General features: G+C 45.2%; 1 protein-coding gene across 1 annotated transcript in view; it reads left to right on the top strand.

The window, feature by feature from the left end:
• CD36 (CD36 molecule) overlaps nucleotides 1-15,608 on the top strand; it is a 35,480-nt gene that overhangs the window by 9,363 nt on the left and 10,509 nt on the right. Inside the window, exons 2-5 of the mRNA XM_056846295.1 lie at nucleotides 4,578-4,738; nucleotides 5,518-5,662; nucleotides 9,516-9,695; nucleotides 11,586-11,677. Of these exons, the coding sequence (XP_056702273.1) occupies nucleotides 4,578-4,738; nucleotides 5,518-5,662; nucleotides 9,516-9,695; nucleotides 11,586-11,677 (578 nt within the window). The remainder of the gene's footprint in view (nucleotides 1-4,577; nucleotides 4,739-5,517; nucleotides 5,663-9,515; nucleotides 9,696-11,585; nucleotides 11,678-15,608) is intronic.

Below are 15,608 nucleotides of genomic sequence, written 5' to 3'. Positions count from 1 at the left end.
TGGTGATTGTTTTTGGCAGAGCTTGGACGATAATTGTGGGTGATTTAAGTGTTCATGTTGTGGTGTGGTCAGGACAGTAACTCCCATTGCTAATTCATGCAAGATGACAGGGCTTCTAGGAGAAGCCTCCAAACCTTACCTGAGAACATGGTGTTCTAGAGACCTTTGTTTCAACTTCCATGAATTGTAAGGGAATTGAACCCAAGGGAAGCAATACGTGTATGCAGAATGTTCCACTTATTCATACTGCATCCTTAAATGCTGAGAAGAAATAATTAAGATCCTTCACAGCCTCACTTGCCCTGACCTGGATGGCCCAGGCTACCCTGATCTCGTCAGATCTCAGAAGCTAAGCAGGGTCAGCCCTGGTTAGTATTTGGATAAGAGACCACCAAGGAATACCAGGGTTGCTGGGCAGAGGAAGGCACTGGCAAACCACCTCTGTTAGTCTCTTGCCATGAAAACCCCAAAAGGGGTCGCCATAAGTCGGCTGTGACTTGACAGCACTTCACACACACACACACACACACACACACACACACACACACACACACACACACACCCTCACTTATGGCTGAACTGGAGCTTCCAGTCTTGGCTATGCTCTAATATGGTCTAAATGTATAGGCTTCTGCTTGCTTGCAAGCAAAGAGCTGAGATCTCTTGGGGTCTCAGAATGGGTACAGAATTAAGCAGGTACAGAGGAGAGCAACGAGGATGATCAGGGGCCTGGAGACTAAGCCCTACAAGGGAAGGCTGAGGGAGTTGGGAACGTTCCGTCGGGAGAAGAGGCGGTTGAGGGGGGACATAGGGTTGCCAGGTCCCTCTTTGCCGCCAGCAGGAGGTTTTTGGGGTGGAGCCTGAGGAGGGTGGGGTTTGGGGAGGGGAGGGACTTCAATGCCATAGAGTCTAATGGCCAAAGCAGCCATTTTCTCCAGGTGAACTGATCTCTGTCAGCTGGAGATCAGTTGTAATAGCAGTAGATCTCCAGCTAGTACGTGGAGGTTGCTAACCCTAGGGGGACATGATTGCTCTCTTTACATATTTGAAGGGCTGTCACTTGGAGGAGGGCAGAGAGCTGTTCCTGTTGGCAGGGTAAGATAGGACTCGCAATTACAGGTTTAAATTATGGGTGGAAAGGTACCGGCTGGATATTAGCAAAAAAACATTTAGAGCAAGAGTAATAAGAGTAGTTCAGCAGTGGAATCGGCTGCTTAGGGAGGTGGTGAGCTCCCCCTCACTGGCAGTCTTTAAGCAGTGTCTGGACATACATTTGTCAGGGATGCTCTAAGCTGATCCTGCACTGAGCTGGAGGTTAGACTAGATGGCCTGTATGGCCCCTTTCAACTCTGATTCTATGGTTCTATCTACACGAAACCCTGCTGCTTTGATATGGCTAGCTTAACCAATTTATTTTTGGAAGGCACTGACTTTTTTAAAAAAGTGAGACTCACTTCTGAACTTACCCTGCATTGGAACCCAGTTCTATAGGCTGCTGGCAATGAGGATCTGGGGGACCATGATCATGGATTGCATTCATTGCCACTCACACTGCTGTGACTTAGGGTTACCAACCTGCTGGTGGGCCCATGAGTTCTCCCAGAATTACAACTTATATTCAGAGCACAGAAATCAGTTCCCTAGGGGAAAATCACAATTTTGGAGGTAGGCTCTATGCTATTATATCCTACTGGAGTCCCTGCACCTGAGGACCACCCTAGAGTTGCCAGGTCCCCCCTGTCCACCAGCAGGGAATGGGGTAGGGTTGCCAGATCCAGGTTGGGAAACTCCTGGAAATTTGGGGATGGAGACTGGGGAGAACAGGGACCTCAGTGGGGTACAATGCCACAGAGTCCACCCTCCAAAGCATCCATTTTCTCCAGGAAAACTGATCTCTTTAGTCTGGAGATGAGCTGCAATTCCAGGGGATCCCCAGGTCCCACCTGAGGCTGTCATCCCTACACCACCTCCATATCTGCCTGAATTTCCCAAGCAGAATTTTGCTAAACTGGGAATAAAAGGGGATGCAGAGCCCAGAAGGGATAAGGCCTATTCACTCTCTTGTCTCCTTCTTCTCCACATGGAGGAGTGGTGCCCAGAATCTCCTCTCCCAACTCAAGGGTTCAAACTTTGCAACCCCACTTGCAAAAAAGCTCTCAGTTTGACCCATTTTTGGGTAGGGTTGTCAGATCCATGCCAGGAGGGGAATCCCCTGCTTTCGGTGTTCTTTGCCCAGCGCTGTCCAACTAGACAGCAGGGGTCTTACCAAGGGCAGAATGAGGCCTAGGCCTTGATGTCGCCGGCGCAATAACGGCACTTTCGGAAGTGACATCATCACGCCAATGACGTTGAGGCTTAGGCCTTATTTTGCATCTGGTAAGACTCCACCCACCTCTCCCCTGCCAGTTGCCAGGGGGTATCTGGCAATCCTATTTTTGGGTCATGATGCAGTGTTTGAGAACCACTGTAGCAACGACCCCTGCAGTGACTTGGTATGTAAGAGCAATTGGTACTCTTCTTGGTGCATGGATAACAGCTTTTGCATCTGGTTTCTTATGTGGCACACTCGTAAACAGCCTAGTCCTGTCAACACATCTGAGAATTGTTCTTTCACTTTTTGCTTAGTTAGCTCTGTATCTTCTATGTTCACTAGCTTCACACTCTTTATGAGATTCAGTTGTTTACGTGCCTTCCAAGCCAATACTGGTTTTGGATTTTTTTCTTCCACAATTTAAAATGTAAGGGTATGCATAATCTCATTGTACTCGCACTGTTGTCGGTACATTTTCCCAACACCTTTAATGGATATTCCCCATTATCCTGTAAAAGTTGGTAAACCAGGTTTTTCCCCACATTTACCTCTGACAGCAATTTGTGATACATTTGGGCTGGTATGCAGTTAACATCAGCTCCTGTATCTATTTTGAACTGAATCACTCACTTATTTTTACCTACTCTTATATCCATCATTGTTTAATTTTCTTTGTCTTCTGTATTTGTGACTGCTTCCAAACATAGTGCATCTGTACTGCTGTACCTTTCCAGAAGTCCCTCTCCTTTTTGTATCTCATTCACTTTCCTTAGGGTTTTATTCTCTGCGATGCATAGCTGGGCAAAATTATTCCTTAAAAAAAAAAACTTTCCCCCATGCTTGGCATTCCTCCCTTTTGCTTTCCAAACCATTTGCATTGTTTTGTTTCTCCTTGTCCAGAAACATACTTCTGGTGAGAACTGGTGATCCGTTTCCCTGCTTGTTTGTGATGTATCACTTCTCTCTAAATTTCATGTACTTCTTGTGATTTATTTTGTAATATTTTCATTTGGGCTGTAGACATTTCATATGCACATACTATTTTAAGTGGTTTCTCTAATGTGAGGTCTTCCTCCTGGAGGATTTCCTCCTGAATTTCCTTTGAATTGGATTGCATTAAAATCTTATTTTTTATCGTCATCATTGTCATGAAAAGCATAGTTTTTAGCAACAAGACGGAGCTGGGTCATCCAGCCACCTGCTGGTTCTGACACCCCTTAGAGCCTTTCATGAAATAATTTATGTCATATGGAGACATTTTTTTTTCTGGGTGTGCAGTACATATCAAACATTGTAAACAGAACTGTAAACTTTCTACTGCTGACACTTTGCCGCTAGCACTCCAGGCTGTGCAGATATCTCCGTCTTTCTGTGCATTGCTGAGGTCCTGCCTTCCCCAAACTCTACCACAAAAATCTCCAGGAATTTCTCAACCCAGAGCTAGCAACCCTAGTTGTATCTGTTGTTCTGTCTTCAATGTAAGTAATTGAGACAAGTATATGGGAAGTTTAATAATCTTCAAATCAGTATTATTGGAAAGTAGTTTTATTGCCTTTATAGAATTATTTGATGCCATAGAGAAATTCCCTTTTCTTCCTCTCATCATATCCAAAGTCAGGCATACTGATAAATTAGCTGTTTTAGTTACTGGAGGAAATAAGATTTGGCTGATACGATTTTTAGTTGAGAACACAGAGCAATTATGAAAAGGAAAGTCATCTCCTTTTCCTTTTCTTTTAAAGGGCAATACCTTATAAAACAGGGGTCCCCAACATGGTGCCCATGGGTACCATAGTGCCTGCTGACACCTTGCCAAATGTTCAAGTGGGTGGGGCCAGGTTGGGCTCCTGCCCATCAGGGCTTCTTGACTGGCTATTGGAGATCTGTCCAGGTATAAAATATAATTGTATTGGAGGCAACTGTCACTACAGTGTGAGTTTTATTCCCTCTCTCACTCCTCTGTACCTGTGTATTTTTAAAAATTACACCTCATGTCTCCTCACTTGGGCTTCCTCTGTGTGTGTGTGTGTGCGCGCGCACACACACACACACACACAGGGAGGTTCTGCCTATTGTGCTGGCCATTTGGAGGTCACTACCACCACCTTGCGTCAGAATGCCAAAGGTACCCAAAAAGATTGGGGACCCCTGCTCTAAAGCATCTTTGAATAATGTTAAGGTTCATGCTGCTGTTAGCTTTATTTTGATGTTACACAAGCTCAGGAAAACTATACTTTACAGAGGGCGGCTTTTTTTCCCTTTACAGGAATGTGTAATTGAAAATGGTACAATTTCATATGAAAACTGGGTTGTGCCTGGAAGTGCCGTCTACAGACAGTTTTGGATCTTCAATGTGGAAAACCCATCAGCGGTGTTGGAGAATGGGTCACGCCCAATTCTGAAGCAGAAAGGCCCTTACACGTACAGGTAGGCTTGCCCTGGTGGGAAGGGAGGAGCAGTTAAGCTTGCTAGTTAAGATTTTCCCCATTCTCCGCCAAAAGCCTTGATCCAAGATCTGGGAAAAACCTGGCAATTAGCTGAACATTTTCCTTATTGCTAATCTGCTGATGCTTCCAATTCTGTGAGATGCCAGCTAGCCAGAATATTCTTGAAGAGTTTTGCATCCTAGAAAGCAGAGGGTGGAATCAATTTGAAACCTCTCCCTCTCCTTCAGAATACATTTAGCAGATGGAACATAAATAGGGTTGCCAGGTCCCTCTTCAGCACCGGCGGGAGGTTTTGGGGGCAGACCCTGAGGAGGACGGGGTTTGGGAAGGGGAGGGACTTCAATGCTATAGAGTCCAATTGCCAAAGTGGCCATTTTCTCCAAGTAAACTGATCTCTATCGGCTGGAGATCATTTGTAATAGCAGGAGATCTCCTGCTACTACCTGGAGGTTGGCAACCCTAATAACACTGCAGGCTCTTTTTAACTTGAGTCCAGGCCACAGCGAATTGGCGAACAGGTGTTGGCTTACTTGCTGCCTCCTCCCATGTTATCAGGTTCATCACTGCATTTTTTTTAAACCCTGAAAAGAGTGGTGGAGGAGATGGAAACTACTGAAGCCCGAGGCAAGGAAACTTTAGCTCTCTGCATTTGCAGCAGCAGTGAGAGCTACCCAGAGCATCTTTGCCATGTGGAAGCAACTTTGCTTTCAAATCAGGTTTTTGTGTGTGAGTGGATTTTTTTTATCTTTCCCTTCCAAGGATGAGATATTTACCCAAACAAAACATCACCGAAAATCCAGACTCGACGATATCTTACTTCTTGCCAAACATTGCTCTCTTTGATCCTGATCTTTCCGTTGGGTCAGAAAACGACACCTTCACCATCGTCAACCTTGCTGTTGTGGTAAGTAAGCTAGGTCTCAAATAATCTTTTTTTTTTCTTTTGAGGACCAAGTCTTCTGATACGTTATCAGTGCTGCAAAATGTCGTGTCTCGTTCTTGTGTGCTTTAAAACCCAGAGCCAGAAGCAAAGAGAAGTGATCAGTTTGGGCAGGACGATGTGTAGTCGCTTTGTCGGTTCATCTGGCTCCGCAGAAATGTTGTGTAGTTTTGTCTTCAAGCAGCTGCAGTCTCCTTTCTTTGCTCCAGCCCAAGGGGAGAAGCTGTCTCAAATCTCTTGACCGCCCTATACTTGGCTTCCCTAACAGGGCTACTAACAATGGTGCCAATTAGTGCCGGAGCGGTACCCTCTGTAGAGCCGTTCAGTCCCGCTGAGGCTGTTGTCCTTAAGAAAAGCACATTGACAACTGCCTTGGGACACGAGCCGTAGAAAGATACTGGACTTGTTTGCATCCCTTTGAATTATTGTTTGTCTTTTTATATGGGAGTAATGGTTAGCTTTCTTTGAGGTGTGTGAGATGTTTCTCACCACCAGTGTGGTGTAGTGGTTAAGAGTAGTGGTTTGGGGCGATGGACTCTGATCTGGAGAACCAGGTTTGATTCCCCACTCCTCCACATGAGCAGCAGAGGCTAATCCGGTGAACTGGATTTGTTTCCCCACTCCTCCACATGAAGCCAGCTGGGTGACCTTGAGCAAGTTACAACTCTGTTAGAGCTCTCTCAGCCCCACCTATCTCACAGGGTGTCTATTGTGGGGAGGGGAAGGGAAAGTGATTGTAAGCCGGTTTGAGTCTCCCTTAAGTGGTAGAGAAAGTTAGCATATAGAAACCAACTCCTTCTTGTTCCTGGAGCATGATAACATTATTTATTTCAGTCTAGGTTGCAGGCAGTGCCCAACCACCTAGGGCTGTCGATTCGGTTCGGCCCAAACCGAAAACAGCCGAATTCCCCCCGATTCGGCGGTTTTTAGTCTGAATGGAACCGAACTCAAAAAAGGCTGGAAACCGGGGAGCCAAATTCGGCAAGTTCGGGGTGTTCGGCGAATAAATTCGGCAAATTCGGGGTTCGGCACAGCAGCATAACCGTCAGTTAGTAAGCAGCATTCTCCTGCGGCCAATCGGTGGCCAAGCAGGGTCTTCTTCTGGCCAATCAGTCGCGATTGAGCACATGAGCCCAGCTGCTGCGTGGCCCGGGGGGAGAGAGTATCTGTTTGTGTGAGAGAGAAATCCCCGTGCCGGGTGTGTGTGTGTGCATGTGCACATTCGCTCCTTTCCGTGGCTGCAGGGGGCGCATTTTTGGGGGTGCAGCCCCCAAACTTTCAGCATAGCTTTAGATGATGCTTCTTGCAAGAACCCCCAAGTTTTGTAAAGATGGGATCAGGGGGTCCAGAGATATGGGTCCCCCCTTTTTCCTATTGGGTTGAATGGGATCAGCCGATCCTATGCATCTAGAGAGCGGCAAATCCAAGGCAAAACCTCCCGTGCCTAAATTGAATCGTATTGGATTACCTAGTCCCTCCTGATGGAACAGAAGATATCCACTGTAAGACCCCTTTTGGGGCTTTAATCTATAATTTTTTCCCATGTGTATGTGGGGGGGGGAAGCAGAGTCCTTGGGGGGCAGTTTCTGTGGGGGGGGAAGCCAAAGGAGGCTTTCGCCCATTCTGCCAAGGGGTGTGTGACCGCTCACCTCTGTGGGAGTGTGTGTACTGCTTTTAATGTTAAGTTTAAAGTTGAGTCTGTGCGGCGGCTAGCGAGTCTCTCTCCGCTCGGCACCCTTGGTGTCGAGCCTCCTCCTTGGTGTTTTTCACTGTTTTTGCCTCTAGCCTGGGGTTCAGTGCAATGGGGCGGCTTGCGTGAGATCCCCTGCGTCTTGAATTTTTTTCCCCGTTTGGGGGGTGCACCGCGGCACCGTATTGGTTGGAGAGGTGGGGGGGTGCTGGTGAGAATTGCTTGAGTTTGGTGGGGTCGTTTGCATAAGGGGGGAGCGTCCCTCCACCATGAGAAGAAGGAGCAGGGCAGAAAATACAAACTCTGGGTTTTTTTTTTTGCACGGTCTGTTTTGCTGCTCACTCAAAAATGTTTTTGCAAAATCTGACTTTCACAATACATTTTCACGGTCCAAGTCACCTGCTCCTTTTTTCCTTTTTGCTATCTAGTGCGCCTCTGTTCCTTTCTATGGTCGCTCGCGTGTTGCTTTGCATTGCAATGGTTAGCACGGGAGGTTTTGCCTCGGATTTGCCGCTCTCTAGATGCATAGGATCGGCTGATCCCATTCATCCCAGTAGGAAAAAGGGGGGAAACCCATATCTCTGGACCCCCTGATCCCATCTTTACAAAACTTGGGGGTTCTTGCAAGAAGCATAATCTGAAGCTACGCTGAAAGTTTGGGGGCTGCACCCCCAAAAATGCGCCCCCTGAAGCCATGGAAAAGCGCCAATGTGCTTTAAGTGGCTTTATTCCTGTCACTGTGGGCGATTTTTTTGGGGGGGCAACCTCTTCCGGACCCCATATCCCGGGACCCCCTGACCCAATCTTTACAAAACTTGGGGGTCCTTGCAAGAAGCATCCCCTCAAGCTACCCTGAAAGTTTGAGACCTCTACCCCCAAAAATGCCCCCCAGAGCCGCAGAAAGGCGCGAGTGTATTTTTAATGACTTTATTCAGCCGAATTTCCCCTCGAACTAGGCACCGAATTCCACGGATCCGAATTGGGGGGAGTTCGGACTTCAGAATATCCCGAATCAAGACGGGCCGAATTCTGCCTAATCCGAACTATACCGAATTTTTTTTCAACAGCCCTACCAACCACCTCTGAACATCTCTTGCTCTGAAAACCCCTCAAGTTGCTAAAAACAGTAGGGGGGTCAAGCTATCGATTGGTTGAGTTCCTTCCCTCCCAAGGACACCTGAAGGTTGGACTAAATCTGGCGAACTGTCTCTTTGGTTCTTCGTGGGTTGTAATTGGGTCGTAAATGTAGGTGTAACTCAATGATAAGCACTTAGGCACATTTCCAAGTGTTGACAATACACTGCATTCTTCAGCAATCCTGATAAACCCCATAAATAAGTATTACAGGGCTATTAACCAATCCAAGGAAACAGATAAACAACAGATAGAATTAGTCATTAAAAAAGGAGAGCATATAATCAAATCACAATAACCAGGCACCACCAGCATGTTTATTACCACCACCGCCTCCCCCCCCCCATTTTAAAGGAAGCATGCACATGGACACATGTGTACTCTGCCCATTAAGAGAGGCAGGTTTGATGCACTTTGAATGTTTTGAAAATCACCCTTCCTATTGTGAGTCTAGCACTGTCATTCAGGTTTACTGGCCGTAACTTTGAAATCTTACACTACACTACGCAAGCTGCTACCTAGGATATTATGGTTACGGTAAGCACCCTTCTGTGGCATTTAAGTTGCAATCTAATGAAAACTATTCCACTGTTTCAAAGGTTTAGCTTATCGTTGCTACAAATGCCTGACTTCAGTGCCAAAATTAGTTCACCAAACACCATTTGGTTACCGCTGATGCTCATGGGGATGTGGTTGACAATTTGGGAGTTCTAATTACAGGGCTGTCTCATGTTCTCAGTCCGACCAAAGACTCATTTCCTGCAGTTGGGGAAGGCTAAGGCTGAAAGAACACAATTATGTTGAATGCTGTGATTCTTTGCCCTATGTTTGGTTTTTAAGCTGAAGCAGCTTGGAAAAAACTGAATAGGAGCCAAAGCTGGGCAAATCCTGTCTCCCCCCCCCCAGTCATTGCTTGGATTTAAACAAGGCTGTCGTGGTCTGAGTTGTGCATGGTCACTCATGGGTGCTTTGCGTCTCTTTGTATGTTCACAGACTGCGCCTGTCCTGTATCCAAATAGTTTAATGCAAGCATTGTTGAACGTTTGGATTAAGGCTTCAAAGTCATTACTGCTTCAGAACAGAACGGTGAAGGAATTGCTCTGGGGCTATGAAGATCCCTTTTTGAAGAGAATTCCCTTTCCAATTCCAAAGACAGTGGGAATATTCCTTCCGGTAGGTGTCATTTATTTATTCAGATGTTTGCTTCACTGCCTCTCCAGCAAACTGCTTGGTACATTTTAAAGCAACATAATTTCACTGAAAAATATTAATCAGGTGTTCAAAGTGAACAAAATGCCTGCACTGAATGTCTAGATAGACAGACAGAAGTTTATTGTCTGTGGCCGAAGGCCATCACAATCTGTCACATAAAACTCATTCATAATTAATAACATTAAACAGTCTGACTCCCACCAAAAATCCAGTAACTGCTTGATACCTTAAAAAGCAACATAATTTTACTGAGAAATATTAATCAGCTGTTCAAAGTAAACAAAATGCCTGTACTGAATATCAAAAACAGCCTAAAGTCAACATAAGGTAATATAAAAGCAGCAAGGCATCATTATAAACATTTTTCCTTGTAAAACTGGGCCCATCAACTAAAACAGCCACAGATTTGAAGCAAAAAGTAGGATATGTAAAACAGTAAGTAAAATGGTTGTGGAAATAGGTGCGACTAGAGGACCATTCAGATAAATGTCTTTACCTGGCACTTAAAGGAGAGTCAAGAAGGTGGCAGACAAATTGTCCAGGGTGAACGCTCTGCAAGCAAGTCTCTTGGGTGTCATCTGCTTATGTTTTTGGCTGTGAGAAGGGGCTGCCAGAATGTGTATCCCTTTAACTCCAAGGAGTTTGGAAAGTATACTTTGACTGAAGATTGGAGACTAAAATTCCCTTATACTTTTAGTATGACATATTCAATGAAATTGTCATAGAATCATAGATTTGGAAGGGACCACCAGGGTCATCTAGTCCATCCTCCTGCCCAATGGCCTAGCAGATCGGAGTTTAGTGGATTATCCAAATCAAATTGGAAACCAAGGGGCCTGTTGTACTCAAGAATTTCCATTTCTCTGCCTCAAAGCCCTCCCACAAACCTCAAAGCTGTCTCTCATTGGTGGGAGCATAGTCAGTAGGCGTGGGCACCAGCATGTCCTCCAAAAGAATGGAATGCCCCATATTTGTGTGTGTCTCATTTTTAAGCTGTAAGGTAGCTGAAAATTGTTTGGTGTACCACCAGCTTCAGCAGTTAGCCTATGTCTGTAGACCACATTTCTCAGTATTCATTCAGCAAGGCCAATCATGTCTTGATGTGTGTGCGCATGTGTCTCTTAAATAGGAGTGCAGTTAAACTCCTTGCATCCATGAATGGTACAATCTAGCACCATATTACTGCTCTGGTTGCAGGTTAGCTAGATTTTACTTCATTGTATCAGGCTGGATCACGATCAAGTTAACCATGCCATCTGCTCATCTCCTAGGTGGCAGTTGTTGCCTGTCCCTAGTCAGTGGAATGAGAAGTCACCACATTGATTTTAGTTTAATTGGGGGCATTAATAGCTTTGGTTGCAGCATTCTTTAAAAGGTGCAAGGCCATCGCGGCACAAGACCCTGTAATATGCCTTTTTTTTAAAAAAAATATCTTTTGTTAAATTGACCGTTCTTGTTGGCCTCTCCCAATCCAGCAGTATTTCCATTGCAGTAATTTTAAAAGATACATAAATTTACTAGTAAGAACCAGGTTTCTCTGACCTGGATGGCCCAGGCTAGCCTGATCTGGTTAGATCTCAGAAGCAAAGGGTCAATCCTGATTAGTACTGGGATGGGAGACCACCAAGGAAGCCCAGGGTTGCTACTTAGAAGCAGGCAATGGCAAACCACCTGTGTCTGTCTCTTGCCTTGGAAACAACTTGACAGCAATTTCAACCACTGAGAACCTGGTGATGAAGAATGCCCATCTTTCAAAATTATTATCTGTGTCTGACTTGTTCAAAGGAAGGGGTGGTCTTTCTCCTTGTCTTGGTTGTACTGAAAATAAGTTCTTCTCCTTTCTGTCTGCAGTACAATGAAACACTTGATGGCCTTTACACTGTCTACAATGGGAAAGATGACATAAGCAAGACAGCACTTATCCACAGCTATAAAAACAAGAGGTATTTTACGTTTGTGAGGAACGTGTATACCTTTTTCAAGGGTGCCTTCAAAATGGCATTATGGATGGCATGGCATTTGTCACGATAGGCCCAACCTATCTTCCTTGTTCAGAGGTGGGCAATAACCAGTAGTTGTCTATGTTCAAAGCTGCCATGCAGGAGACTGCTTGAAAACATCCAGATAATGTTTCTTCTCCTTAAACTAGATTCCCCTCCCCACACCCCTATTAAACTTGCAGGGGGTAGCTAGGCTTGGGGAATGCTGTACATTGCAGAGACGTTATCTTCAACATTAAGGGCTGATTTATTCTATTTGCAACAGTTTAGTGTCATGGATAAGCAACAATGGTACTGGGTACAATTGGTTAAGCTTGTACTTGGATGAGAAACATCTGGTTTCAAATGCCAGCTGTGCCATAAAGGTCCCAGCCCTTGGGCAAGTCACAAGTTTCTAGTTCAGCCAGCTTCATAATACATAATACAAATTGTTTTGATGGTTTATTTATTGCTAGTGGTCAAAGGCTGCTGCAATGTTGACATAAGAGTTAACGCACATTAAAAGACTTTTTTAAAAATGCAAAAACCATGCAGAATTCAAAAATACAAGAAGCAAACCCCCAAGACATCATAAAAGAACAATAACGTTCAGATTTCCTTAAAACAAATACAACTACTGCATGTATAAACAATTTGTTACCTGGCCAGATATTTGCTTTGACCAGTATTTTCTTGGCTGCCAAGAAACCATACAAGATACATATGAGTCTATATTAGATAGCAAATAATTTTTTTTTTCTACCTCTGAGCTGAGGTTTAAGCAGGCTAAAAATACTCCCAAGAAATTCATAGCTTGGTTCAGATGAGAGAGGGGGCAATAGAAAACATAATGTGGGAAAGGAAGATAAAATTGTGTAGCCCAAGGATGCTTCCCTGAGTTCATGCAAGAAGGGCTATGATGAATCCTGGGAGAGGCTGAGACTCAGTGGTAGAGCCTCTGCTTGGCATGCAGAAGGTCCCAGGTTCAATACCCAGCATCTCCAGTTAAAGGGACTAGGCAAGTAGGTGATGTGAAAGACCTCTGCCTGAGACCCTGAAGAGCTGTTGCCGGCCTGAGTAGACAATACTGACTTTGATGGATCAAGGGTCTGATTCAGTAGAAGGCAGTTTCATGTGTTCAAGTGAAGCTGTGATGCGAGAGGACCATTTGCTTGCTTGTGCTGGCACTAGAACCAAGCCTTCAGGATGCAGTTGCCCTGGGAGAAATCTGAAAGCCTCCTCCACCAAAACCAAATCAGGGTCGTTCAAGGGTTTTTATACATTTCCTGCCCAACTGTTTTTATTGGCCCCTAGAAGGCAGGAAGTGGGTTCTTAGAGAGGGCAAGGATAAAAGGAAGATCACACCACAGCTTCTGTCCCACCCTTTAAAACCAGTGCATACACGAGGATGGTTCAGGGCCACAGCTTAATGGAAGAGCACTTCCTTGGCATGCAGAAGGTCCCAGGTTCAATCCCTGGTCTCTCCAGCTGAAGAGTCAGGTAGCAGTTGAGGTAAAGGTCCTGTGCCTGAGACCCCAGAGGGATGCTGCCAGTTAAAATAGACAGCGCTGGATGAGTTGAGCAGTGGCCTCGCTTGGTTTTAAGGTATCATCATGTGTGAATGTCATTTGAATACTCGAGAATAAACCTTATGATGAATTGGATTAAATATAACTTCTGAACAAACATGTGTTATCTGGTATGGTAGCAAGCTACTGAGGTTTGTGCTACAGAGGTATCTCTTTCCCGATATGTGCTCAAAAAAAAAAAAAAAACAGTTGACAGCAAAGGTGTAGAGTGCCCTAATGGGTTGGTGCTCAACCCTGGGGCTGGGACCATGAGCCATAGAGCACCCACTTAAAAAAATCTTAGGAATTATGTGACCTACATCTCTAACTATCTTTTATCATGCTGTGGTGCATGACATACTTTCTCTGCCCACCCTTCTCTAACTGTTCTGCTGTTGGCATATGACTGTGTAAGCTGATAGACAATTCACTCCCATGATTGAGGCATGTGCCTCTTCTTCCCCTCCCACAATAGTGTGCGGTGGTGGGGGAATAAAACTGCAGTGCAGAGATCCGCACATGATAAGGAAGGGTGACTAATGGGCAGATTCCAGTGTTATTGTGTTAGATCCATGGGCTGCTCAGGCCTTTAACTTACTGGGAAGATCCCGGTTGGTGGGGTTGCCTACCTCCAGGTATTAAAAGGAGATCTCCTGCTATTGCAACTAATCTCCAGCCAATAAAGATAAGTTCACCTGGAGAAAATGGCTGCTTTGCCAATTGGACTCTATGGCATTGAAGTCCCTTCCCTCCCCAAACCCTGCTGTCCTCAGGCTCTGCCCCAAAAAGCTCCCGCCGGTGGCCAAGAGGGACCTGGCAACCCTACCGGTTGGGTGATTGCATTGGATGCTAGGAATAGGCAGTGTGGGAGGAGGCAACAAGTAAGCCAATACCTGTTTTCCAATTTTCTGCGGCCTGGACTCAAGTTGAGGGGAGCCTGCAGTGTTAGGTTTGTCAGGTCCCTCTTCAGCACCGGCAAGAGGTTTTGGGGGCGGAGCCTGAGGAGAACAAGGTTTGGGGAGGGGAGGGACTTCAATGCTATAGAGTCCAATTGCCAAAGTGGCCATTTTCTCCAGGTAAACTGATCTCTATTGGCTGGAGATCAGTTGTAATAGCAGGCAATCTCCTGCTACTACCTGGAGGTTGGCAACCCTAATAACACTGCAGGCTCTCCTCAACTTGAGTCCAGGCCACAGTGAATCGGCGAACAGGTGTTGGCTTATTTGCTGCCTCCTCCCATGTTATCAGGTTCATCACTGCAGAGTTTGCTCAGCTTAGCCCTGGGCCATAACAGTGCATGGGGCTCACAAGTGCACCCCTGATTATGACTCTCATGTCTTGAATTAGTTGGATAAGAATGTTGAACTGTGCTTTATTGCTTAGGCCAGCAGATGGCCTAACTGTGCTTAGGCCAGCAGATGGCCAGCTGTTGGAGAACCTTTCTACGATGCCTATTAAAGGTTAATGAAATAAATGAGAACCTTTCTGAGCTGTTGTTGAAAGCAAGGTTTGAGCCCCAGAGGAAGCATTAGATGAGAAATGCATTGGGATCATCAAATAAATATTGTTTACCTATGTGAGGAGTCTTTGTGCACCTCTTGTTTTGTTTTGCTTTGTTTATACCTTTGCTGGTGTAGCCCATCTGTGCAGTTCTTCAATTGGTTTAAGAAAAAACATGAACCACTATTGCCAATTGGGAACTGCTGAATTGTTATCTGGCATGCATGGGAAACAGAATCCCCTGGGAATCCACCTTAATAAAATGTGCAGACATTGTTTCAGTCCACCAACATGGAATGCAGCAACCAATTCCTTTTCCAGTCAGTGTTCATAGAGGTACACTAGTCAAGATGAGTTACAGGGTGCCCTGTAAAATATTGAGTAGTATATGGAGTGTGTTCAGATGCTTAAATTATCAGTTACCAATTATGCAGGGTCTATTTTGATGCTCGCTCAAAGAGGTTTTTTTAAATGCAACCTTTAAAATGCCTATTCACAGTCCCATGCAAAAGGAGAAATTCCACCCACCCACCCTCCACTCGCCTGCTCCTTCGTTCCTGTTTGCATAGCCATTAACAAGCCGTGTGCATAGCTAACACGTGGCTGTAATTTTGCATGATTCCTTGAGGGGCTCTTAAGAAATGCGAAGCAGGTATGCTCCGGTCCTGAAAGATGGTTCAGCGTGAAAACTAAAAAAAATATGTGGGGCAATTCAGCCTGGAATGTGTTGCTAATTGCCAAGCATAAATGGCCAGTGTGTTCTAACTATTCTTATGTCTACTTTATGATGCATGCCAGACATTGAAAAAGTACTTGTATTCTGGATG

This window comes from Euleptes europaea, chromosome 3, assembly GCF_029931775.1.
Source record: "Euleptes europaea isolate rEulEur1 chromosome 3, rEulEur1.hap1, whole genome shotgun sequence".
NCBI classification, from domain to species: domain Eukaryota; kingdom Metazoa; phylum Chordata; class Lepidosauria; order Squamata; family Sphaerodactylidae; genus Euleptes; species Euleptes europaea.
This window is presented reverse-complemented; position numbering and strand designations above follow the sequence as displayed.